General features: G+C 39.5%; 1 protein-coding gene across 5 annotated transcripts in view; it reads right to left on the minus strand.

The window, feature by feature from the left end:
* Nucleotides 1-11,682, minus strand: part of LOC137594820 (arf-GAP with coiled-coil, ANK repeat and PH domain-containing protein 3-like) — a 48,858-nt gene extending 37,176 nt beyond the window's left edge. The window contains exon 1 of one of the 5 annotated variants that reach the window (XM_068314368.1): nucleotides 11,451-11,682. In XM_068314368.1, coding sequence (XP_068170469.1) covers nucleotides 11,451-11,497 — 47 coding nt within the window. In that variant the 5' untranslated portion in view covers nucleotides 11,498-11,682. The remainder of the gene's footprint in view (nucleotides 1-11,450) is intronic. The other 4 variants (XM_068314367.1, XM_068314366.1, XM_068314370.1 and 1 more) reach the window with 4 other exon arrangements.
* Nucleotides 11,683-11,736: the final 54 nt, after the last annotated feature.

Raw genomic sequence — 11,736 nt, forward strand, 5'->3', positions numbered from 1 at the left:
TAATAATAATAGGATTTTAAGGAAAGTAAGAGTAGAAATAAAACAAAGACAGAGAAAGTCAGGCCAAATCTAAACCAGCTGCTTGACTTATCCCAGATGTGGAAATGAGAGCCAACACACACACACACACACACACACACACACACACACACACACACACACACACACACACACACACACACAACCACCTCTCCTTGTATTTGACGGCCATGAATCAGAGTGAACTGCATGACTATTTTATTTGTCACATGAGGGGTAGACTCTGGCCAAGCAGCACCAACCATTTGTCCACTTTTTCTTCTTGTCTCTGTCTTCTCTATTTTTGTGATTGTTTTACAGGACTGCAAGCAGCAATGCACATTTTTCATCCATGTGTAGCAACCAGTGTCTGTGTCCAGCCTTCATTATAATTGTGAAATATTCTGTGCATGCCTGTAGCGTGTAAATTTCAGACGACTTAGCAGGACAACAACACAGCATTTTAACAGTGGAGCATTAATCCGTCTTTCATCCTAAGAGTCTACGCCCTCTGCTTAGTCATTACATCTGTCTCTTGTTCCTTCCTTCCAATAAATGTCTGTTCTTCGATTATTTTCCCCCTCCTGTCTGGCTCATCATCTCTGCAGCCACTGCACTTATTCTTCCTGGATCCATACAACTACATCCAGTTTGTTAACAGACACACAGGCAGGTAATCTTTAGTTCTGAAAACCAATCCCCGCAGATCCAAACATGGAATTGATTCATATAAGTCACCATGTCTCCATTACCCAAAATAATTAAAAGTAGAAAAGAAAAAAGGAGAGGATGACACATAACTGTAAGAAAGCAGTGAAAGAAATAGAAGACGAGACTAAAACCCAACCCCAACTTCTATTTTTAACTCTATCCCATGTTCGCTTTTTGACTTTCTCCTCAAAACTGAGTTATGCAAGATAGTGGTTGAAATAATTTATCTGCATTATGGGATGCCACTCGTCACGTCGTCAGTCAGGTCCCACAGGAGTTAAGCAAAGTATTCTTTCTCTGCTGGAAATCAGATTACACGCCTGGTTTGTTCAGGCATCCCTTAAAAACCAGTATTATAGTTCAATACAAGCTTGTTGTTGTTACCATTATCAACTAGTGACTAATCTGATTGAATCTGTATAATAACATAAATAAGAACACAAGCTGCATGCAAAAGATATTTTAATTATAGCCCCAAATTTTTTTAGACCCAACATTGACACTTTAGCTGATACTTAAGACAGTGGTGGGGAAATGCTGCCTTTTAACAGAAATAAACCTCAGCAGTGGGTGGGCGGCCATCTGTCACGACCGGAGATTTACTGAGAAACGATCGACAGGTGTGGGACAAAAAAAATTCTCACTCTGTCTTTTCCTGTCTTTGCCCTCTGAGTAGGTTTAACCAGTTGGGTTGTTGGTGAAGGGTTTGGTGGCACCACCTCATCCCCACGTTGTGTGCCTGATGGCAAACACCCACGTCTCTCTGCATAAACGTCTCCAGGAGCACAACTGTTACACCAATAGGCAGGGACGTCTGTGACCAAAGATGATCAGCAGCCAAACGAACGGTCAAAGAGAGAGAAAGGTGTGTGTGTATGTGTGTGTGTTTGTGTGTGTGTGTGTGTCCATTGGTGGATGTGTCTAATAGACTGTGCTGCCAAAACGGGCTTGTCCTGTTGTATTTCTACATTTTTATGAGTCACAGGATGTAAACTGTGAGGCCTACGGTTGATTTTTAGTTCAGTTTATTACCAAGGAATTTTTGGGAGGAGAAATTGTTTCCTAATCCTTCAACTCTACTGTATAAAGAACGACAATATTGTGTATGAAGAATCCAAAACAAAAACAAAGCCACCATGAAGCTGAGAGTTATTTTCCTGCAGACAAAAGAACTTTTGTAAAAGTCAAGATGTTTGTGGATATCTTTCTTCTTGGGCCTGGTGATTTTGTGAAACCACTGGATGTCGGAACCTTTTACCCTGCAGAATATGACCATATAAATTGTTTTGTTGAGCTATGGTTCCATACATTGCACACCAGCAGTCTTTAATGTGTAAGCTGTCCATACTGTACAAACACACATGCTGCTATATGTGTTTTGTTTTATGGTTTACAGTTCAGACATGATTTCCATTTTGTGTACGTAAACAGTCTGTGTATTTGTTTTTTCAGTCAATCACAGTCACAAAATATATGTGTCATGTAAAACCAAACCAGAAATAGGAATTAAAACATGGAAAATGTTTAGTGAAGACAAAAAAAAGTGTTTATACCGAGCAGCATGCCCAAGTATAGACAAACATTTCCTACTGAGACGCTGCCATGTTGTGCCATGATGATGAAAGCAGACCAGGAACACAAAGCTAGTGATTTAACTGATAGATCTGAATCATGTTTCGACAGGCCTTGGCTGGATTTTAGAGAACTCCTCACTCTGCGGGGCTGTGAGACTGTAGTTAGGGTTGAGTGAGGGTTAAATTTAGGCTGCATCTTTCAGTCTCAACACAGGACTGAAATCCAGTTTGTTCTGAACCTTCTTTTGGAGTTAGAACAGCCACAACTGACACAGACAGACTTTCTATATCCACACTGCTGATGTCTTTATAGAACACAGGATTTCTAATGATAGCAATTAATATTATCTATATTTGCACAAGATGTGTTTGTTAGTGAATCTGCCCTACATACTGTAACACCTTCCCACTTCTCCATCTGGCCTATCTGCCACTCTCTCTCCCTGTCTCTCTCTTACCCTGTCCTTATCTTCATTTTTTTTCTTTTCCACAAAACTGGTCAAGGCGGATGACCGTCCTCCAGAGTCTGGGTCCTGCCCGGAGTTTCTTCCTCAATGAGGGAGGTTTTTCCCCGCTGCTGTTGCTTATACTGGCTCTGGAGAGCTCTGTTGGGTTTTTGCATGTAAAAGCACTTTGAAATGTCTGTTGACATGATTAAGCGCTTCACAAATAAAAGTTGATTGACTTTCTAAATCAAGACGAGCAGGAGCAACAACATAAGCTTAGCACCACAATGGTGACAAAACACCATTAGCTAGTCAAAGTTATATTAGCATGTACTGTAAGTTGGCTCTCTTTTAAGTCTTACAGATTATCTAGATTCCAAAGTCCATTATCAGTGAATAAGGAGTTTTCCCATGTTGTGAAAGAAATGAATTCTTATTTTATTGCAGAAACAACATCGTAAAAACTGGTGTAGCTGTGTTAGGGGTTGAGTCCCACACAGACAGCTTGTGTTTGAATCTCTTGAGGGACATTCAGTCCACCAGGTCTTGGGCTGGGGACCAGAGGGTGTTTGATTCAAGGCCCATATGGGCCAAATCATTTCAGAGTGTGAACTGGCAGTGGGAGGTACCATTTCACCTCAAGATGCCCTTGAGCAAGGCACTGTCCCCTTCATGACAGAGCTGCCCGCTGCTTGCAGGTAAGCGTCCGATGAGATTGACATGAATATAATCATGATCTGAAAGCGTGACTGTACTTGGGAAGTCTAAGTCTGGTTCCATCATGCTGATAATGTTGGCAGCCTTTGTTCCTGGTAAATGTTGATCGATAGTACTTGAACAGGAATTAGTTTTACAATTATGTGTGAAATCACATTTATTTATTTATTAATTATTTTTTTCAACCCCTGCCTGTTACATTTTTGTCTACTAAATGACAAGTCATAGATTTAAAACTGCAGAACTGAGTACAGAGACAGAGACATTAAAGGTGTGATCATTAAAAGACTGGATCGCTCCCCTGAGACAGAACTGTTCAGTCACAGTTTAACGAATGTATCTTAGCACCACAATCAAGCAGTTAGTAGCATCTAGCAGCTAAGTCAAAGAACAAAATAAACCTACAGTGTCGTCAGGAAAACAGTAGGTCTGAGAGCTCCTTAACCACGGAGCAGAAATGCAACAGAGGTGAATGTATTTGTACATTCAGCACTTAAATACTAAATCTGTTACGGAGATGCTTCCTGATGCTACTTTAAAAAAATAGACACGATTCTAAACTGCATCGAGGTGAAGTATGATATACCTACAGTTGTAAAATGACGACAGGTCTAAAAATAATCCAGGATTGAAAGGTTAAAGGTCAGACTGATGCCATAAATGAAAGTGACCTGGAAAACAGCACCTGAACTACAAAAATATTAATATTCCCAACAAGAGCAGATATCATCTGTCCAACAGATTGAGGGCTCACAAGGCCTTTGAACTGTAATCACACGGAAAGTGTGTCAAACCAATTTCTTCAATTCTGCGTTACTGTGCCAGCTACTGCTGCATAGGAGGAGAAATTGCATTGAGGTTCTCAGGGTAAGTGTAGCTGCGAGTGTGTGAGCTGTAATAGGGTGTGTAGGCGATCCTGTTGATTTAATCAGAGTGTGGTTGCTGATAATCCTATTTCATATATGGGTCCCACACTAAGTCCCCGAGCAGCACGTGCAGCAGAGCAGCAAAAAATCCGCTGCATTGTAGATCTGGGGGGTGGGGGGGGTGACCACGTGCTGGTCCACTGCTCTATCATCAGCCTATTAAACGGACGCATGGCTGACAAGGGAAAAACAGGAATATCAGAATCCTATATGACAAGCCTACATGTTAGCCAGCAGGCTAGATAAATCTACAGTATGTCTATGGAATACTAATGTAAACCAAATAAGGACAATGGAAACCACATAAAAACTCCCTTTACCAGACTCACAGAAATCACTGCTGGTTAAAGATTACATCTGTGCACATAGTTAGAGTTTAAAAAAAGAAAAGAAAGACATTCATTAAAAATTCCAGAGATTAGAGATGTAAAGATGTGAAGATTTAGTAGCCAAACATAGAAAAACATATATTTGATATCTAAACCATCAACCTATATGGAAAGAAAAGTAATATCTCTAGAATCCCCATTGAATCATAAAAACTGCAGTTTGGAGTGGTTCTGGTTTTCAGGATTTCCTCATTAATACCTTTAACTATAATTTACTGGATACAAAAACCAAGAGCAGCCTCCACATCAGTAACAAAATAGCTTTTTAAAACACTTGTTGAAATCAGGGGTTGGTGGAGGAGAGCTGATGAAACAGAAGTCATAGTTAAGACTTCCTGATATGTTGTAAACCTTTCATAAATTAGCAGTGACTAGAGGATTGCAGTGACATGCTTGCTTTAATATGATACTCTAAATTCCTCTGTGGTCTACTCATGAATTATTATTTTTTTGGCATGTGCAGTTGGTTTCAGTATGAATTATAGCTCTGGATTAAGCAATCGGATCTTGTACAAGACTTAATCCCAGGCAAAAGACGTGCAGGCAAGACAGCTTGAATTGTGGATTTGTAAGCATAGAAGCAACAGTGATCTGGGCAATGCACAAGCAAACAGTAGGCACACAAGATGCTGTGTGGGCAAATACACAGCATGGTAGCTATGACACTGGCAAAAACCCTCAATCAAACCAATTTTTTTACAGCTACTGTGTTCTGCCTCTTTTTTGCTTCCTCTACCTCTTTAGTTCATCTGTAATGTCACATTATACTAATTTACTGCAGTAGCACCACCACTTTACCTGCCATCTACTTTAAGGCATCAGTCTAACAAATACTATACTTGCAAAACAGCAAGGATAGGATTACACTCTGTGTTAAAGTGGTCTGGTGCCTTTCAAAAGTGAACTCTCTTTGTGGAACACGGAAAACACACCACAGATATTCATATTAGAATGACAGACAGCACATAGATACTACAACACCAATAGGACCACATCTAATTACCCCAACCCCTAAATACAATATCTCCAATGCCACAAACCCCTTTGAATCACCACAGTTTTTCACGGTTGTGACATGAAAGATGTGTTTCTTGTGGTTCACAGTCAGAGCAAGGCCTCAACCTTTAAGCTCACAGCGGAAACTAAAATATTTATGTGAATGGATGAGGGACAGCAGAAATCTTTAGGCGCCCAGACTCTCTGCTTTGTCTTTCTGTGACAGTACTTGAAGTTTAAAAAGTCCATGGATGGCCAAACTGCTGCTTCTATTGGAATAAAGAACAAAGCAGCTGATCTCATTCCCAACACATCCATATTTCAGCGTTCTTAGCACATGAAAAGGACTAGACTCAGTTCTTACTACTGTTTTTTTCTGCAACAGCACAACATGAGAACGATTTTTGCATGCAGCACTGAAACACTGTGCTGTTATTTCAACTAATAAATACTAAATAATTTGAACAACTTTAGTTCAATGTATATCAATTTGAAATATTCAAATTAATATTAAAATTGCTAAGAGGATGTGACTCAGATGTATCCTGTTATAAACACTCTTTTATGGCATATGCACATCTGGAAGTACATTTAGCAAGCCCTGACACTATCTGTTTTGACTGAATTTAAAAGAAGCACCTCTGTTTAAAATTCTGCTTAAAGATATTAAACCTACATAAATATGTCGAGCATGAATGAATTGCTTGACCTTCACATGGATTAAAGAGTAACCTTATTGCACTGAGAGGAAAATCCCTCAAGATAAAGACCAAATGAAAGGATTTGCTTGCTGATTTCTAATGTTTGCAGAATTGTTTAGCAGAGCAATTTTGTTAAAGATGTCTCAGCTTAATGATAAAGAGCACTGATAAAAGGTTGAAAGAGAACAGAGAACCTCCATATATAGAGGATAACAGCATTTTCTATCATATCCTCTGTGTATGGACGCATTAGAGAGAGTGGCTGGAAATGAGTATCTTGACATAAGAGCCTGAATGTCAGCAGTCTAAAATCATTCTGTCAAGGACTTGATGTTGAAAAGAGGATCTATTTCTGGTTCAAAGAATCGCCGTGGCTCTGAAAAGATTTTGTCACGAATAAGTAAAAAAGACAACAGACAAATACAATGTATCAAGATGCCAATGCTTTATTCTGGGACCATGTTCTGCCATTACAGCCCTGACAGACTCCAGTGACATTAGTCAACGTTAGCTTTGATACAATGTTTTTGCACTGTATCAAGGTGACCATACTGCTGCATTTACTCTGTCACACAGCTGCGTCTCTCTGCGGGTGAACACTTTGCACACCTGTCTGTCTTCCTATAGACGTCAGCGGGGTGGTTGCCATGACAGCCAGAGTGATCACAAGTAACAGCAGCAGCTACTCATCTGGCTAAATATGGTGTGGTGTATATTTACATATTTCACAGGCTGATGAAGAAAACAGCTCATTTTAAGAAAAAGTAGCATGACGGTATAAAACAAAGCTTAAATGATGATGTAGGTAAGGAATAAATATTTAATTAGGAAAAACCAGCATACCAGCAAAATGTCTAGAACATCAAGAAGCACTTTTATTTACCAAATAATGGAGGTGTGTCTTTAAAAAAATTATAATTTGTTTCACATGAACATTCAAGTTAGTTAACGGTTCTTTATCAAGAATGTGTTACAGTGGAAGTTGTATCTCTTTTTTCCAATAGCATTATTTCAATATAAAATTGTTAAAATGATTAAACCTACAGATTTTTGTTATTTTAATCATAATGGGACAAAACACAATCAACTGAAACTAGAAGAACAGCATCAGCAGTTTGTTCATGTATTTATAAGAAAGAAGAGGTACAGATGAAGCAAAGAAAACTTTGCTGCATTCACAATAAGATCTATCTAGTTCAGTTACTACAAAAAAAAGCACCCTGGCAGAAATGACAGGTTGTGACATCTCAACTAGCCATTCTTCAGGTAACCATAGCAACCACAGGTCAGAACTGAAGAAGCTTCAGATGAGACGTGAAATGTCTTCAACAGACCCACATTGTCCAGTTGAATTTTTTTTTTTTTTTGCTCTTCCTGACAATCCAGACAGGCCCTTATGAAATGATTCTCTATTAATTATCAGTAATAACAATGTTATTGTCTGCAGCCTTATGTTTGGCTGAATTTTTGATTCATGGAGTACTTTTTAAGACATTCGTCTTTATTTGAAGTAGATTATTATTCAACTGTTTGTTTGTTTTTAAATCCAGCTTTTCTATATCTTAACTAAAGCCACAAATTGATTTAAACCTTTTTCTTTCAGAGAAGAATAGAAGTTCTCTGAAAATTATGTAACATGGCTGCCTTCCTTTGTCCTCTGGTCAGTTTCTAACTCTATTCAGACACCCAGTTCAAATGATCGTCACAAAACACCACCATAGATTACAGAAGAATAACACTCTTGAAAATGTAGATAGTTTGGTTGTGTGTCATCTTCATCTTCCTTTCTCATGCAGTATTGTGAACACAGATGATTTGACAGGAATCTCAGTTTGTCTCTTAAGCTGAAAACTGTCAACAGAAGCTTCCAGTCAAAATTTTAGTGGAAAATCAAACTGGAAATATTTAAGACAGTGTCTTTTCATCCTTCCATCCATACATAAGCTGTTCTAAATTATCTAACCTCACGTTTCACTCACTTACAGCAGCTGTTGCTAGGCAACGGTTCACAACCACATATGCATATAAAGAGTCTTATCAAGTCAATAAATTTACTAAGTATAAGTTGCAAAATGCTGCATTAATCCTTCCCTATATGTACGCTACATCAAAGACAGTGTGGTGATTTACATTAGTGACACTTGATGTTTCCATCCACCTCAGTGGTCAACAAAACACCAGCATGTGTCATTTCCTCTAATCCTATGGTGAGTCTGAAGTAGTCAGCTTTCAGAATCACCTTAAAATTGAGTTTTTATAGAAAAATCCATATTAAGATTAGTCAAAAATGAAAACAATAAAAAGGGACAACTACTTATCATGTTTAATATACAGTATTTTCCCCACTACAAGATGCACCTAAAAGCCTTTAAATTTCTCAATTTCTTATAATCCAATGTGCCTTATATATGAAGAAAGTTTTAAAATAGACCATTCATTGAAGATGAGTTCTCAGATGTGTTTTATAATCCAGTGCACTTTATAATCCAGTGTGCTTATTTAAGATTTTTTTTTTAGATAGGCCGTTCATTGAAGGTGCACCTTATAACCCAGTGCGCCTTATAGTGCAGAAAATACTGTATATTGGCGGTGTAGTGAAGATAGTATGTGTGGTATGGGAGATATGCCCTTGTCTAAAAACAAAAGTTCTATGGCCAAAATATAATCATAAGGATGATAATGTAGATAAACAGAGCAGAAGTCTTTGAGAGTCAGGTTACAACCAGTCCAACAACCAAACCAACAACCAGAGACTAAACAGCAGGTGCTCAGGCTTTACCTCAGGTTTTGTCACAGACTGAATGAATGCAGCAGGTGAGGGAATAAAAGGAAGGACGGGGGAGGTAAAAATGGAATGCATAGTACAAGGGATGAGGGAGCTGAGCATGAAGATAAGTGTTTCAGATATTTAGACATACTTTATAAATTCTTTCCTGCTCACACAATCATGCATTCAGGCATACAAGGCCGGTACAAGTTAAAACCTGAAGTGAGAGGTAGTGCGCATGAGCTGTTTGAGAACCGTGTGTGGGAGGACAGGTAGGACTGGCTCTCTGATGTTCCTCTAAAGTGACACAACGATGGAACCTGGGGCTTCAGTGAGTCTAATTCACGGGCAGAGCTGAGGTCACATGACATTGATAAAAGCCCTGCAGCCATTTACTTAACTTTGTAATTGGGCTTATTGTGATTTGACACTCTGCAGACAGGTATTTAAGTGTCCACAATGTCTTCAAAATGGAAAATGTCTCCTTACGTTATTGGTAGCTTACGGCCCCTGGCTCTTTGTGTCATTATGCCATTAGTTAAAACTATTCTGTTGATACTCTGCTTTCAACCATTACTCTCCCTCTTTTTCGAAGAGAATAATGTGCTGACATGCACACAGGTTTCCAGGGCTCTGTCCCGTAGAAGGTCAAAGCAGTCGTGAACCAAACCCAACAAGTTCAAGCATAGAGAGATAGTCAGTTCAATGTGGATAACGCCATGCATTACAGGGATTATTATCCAAATATGACATTAAATTTGTGTTCGTGAGGATGTATTTGCAAAACAGTAGTTATTGTTGTGAGGACAAATTTACAAACTGAAAGCATTAACGCTATGAATAAAAACATTGGAATTTGCTGTAATCAGAAATGCTTTTTATGACCCTCATATAGATCATGGAATTCTGAAGCAAAACATTTCCCCTACTGACTGTAAATCTAAGGAAAGATCAACTTCCTTTGTCAGTAGTGGAATTTTCCAAACAGTAGTCTTCATAAGATCATGGGAACCTGACAGGCAGATGAATAAATGCATGTTGCTTCTAAGGCTCTTCTTGTGACATTGTTGTGAGGAAGACTGCATTCAGTGAGGTAGTCTTCATCCTCCAGTCTCTTTATTTAATTCCATATCTCCTTCCTCACACACATCGTAAAGTATCTGTTCATCACACAATGTTGAACAAACAAAATAAGTTGTGTTTGAGAGAGAGGCAGGGGCAGAAGGAAGCAGCAAATTGACATGAGTGAGAATAGAGCACAAACACAAAAAACACACTATAACGTGGCAACATGACAGCAGACACATAACGAACATCCGAACACTTTTCCTCTTCAACGAAACACTACAATCTAATCTCTTTGACATGATCCTTGGTCCACATGCTGTTTTCACCTGCTAGCTTCCTAATGGTCAACACAGGGTTGCGGACAGGTTGGACTCTGCTGCTTTTTGCCCTGCGGTGGGCATGCAGGAGGCCGAACAGCTGGACCTGCACCCAGGACAGGAGCTCTTTCTCTGCAGAGAGAAGCGTGGGCTCCTCTCCCTGTTACCTCCAGTCAGTTCAGAGCTGCTGCAGATACTAACTGCTGCTGCAAGGGCATCTTCTCTTCAGCTCCTACCACAGATTCAGGCTGTGTGACTGCAGGAATGGCTCTATGAGCAAATGAAAAGGCTGCACCCAACCTGTAAGCCATTCTGCAACACTTGCGGATGCTTTGGATTTTTCACTTGGTTTGAGGCTATTCACAGAGTGTTCCTTGTCTCATTTAATGCACAAGATTGGTGAAAACACAACAGCCAAATTTGTGAATTCCTGTTTTACAATCAAGCAAAATGGATCCTCACAGTGCATATCAATTAGTGTTCCACTTCTCACATGCACTAACGTTACAACCCACAAAAAACACACAATCACATAGGGGTTACACGTCTTCCAGCATATGTAAGAAATAAGAAAAAAAATTTTTTTACTGTTTCATCAACAAGATATTTAAAATGGGAAAGGGAAAACATTCAAAACGCCACTCTGACGTTGAGCACACGAACGAATCAGGCGTTAACATTTATCAATATTTATTGTGTTGATGGTAAAATTTTGCATGAGATTAAGTCCCAGTCAAAAAAAAAAAAAAAAATCATGCGTAAGAGGTGTGCCATTTTTTTTTGCGCACTCCTGTGATGTGCCTGCCATAAGCAGCCTTACCTGAATCGGGGTGAATCTTTTATACATTCTTCAAAGTCCACTGTCATTTTGGCGTTTTTATCGTGTATTTCCGCTTCAATTTGCTAATGTCATTGCCCGCGGCTGAATAACGCAGTGAACCGTGCGGATGGTGACTGGTATCCCCTGACGCGTGGATGTCTGTCGCCCCTCTCCTAGCGGCACGGTGACAGAGAATGCAAGCAGAGTGCGCGGCAGTCCGGTTACTACTACTCCAGTGTGGAGACGGACGAGAGGCGTAGCTGCGCCACGGGGAGTGGAGGACAAG

The sequence above is a fragment of the Antennarius striatus genome, chromosome 5 (assembly GCF_040054535.1).
Source record: "Antennarius striatus isolate MH-2024 chromosome 5, ASM4005453v1, whole genome shotgun sequence".
Lineage (NCBI taxonomy): Eukaryota > Metazoa > Chordata > Actinopteri > Lophiiformes > Antennariidae > Antennarius > Antennarius striatus.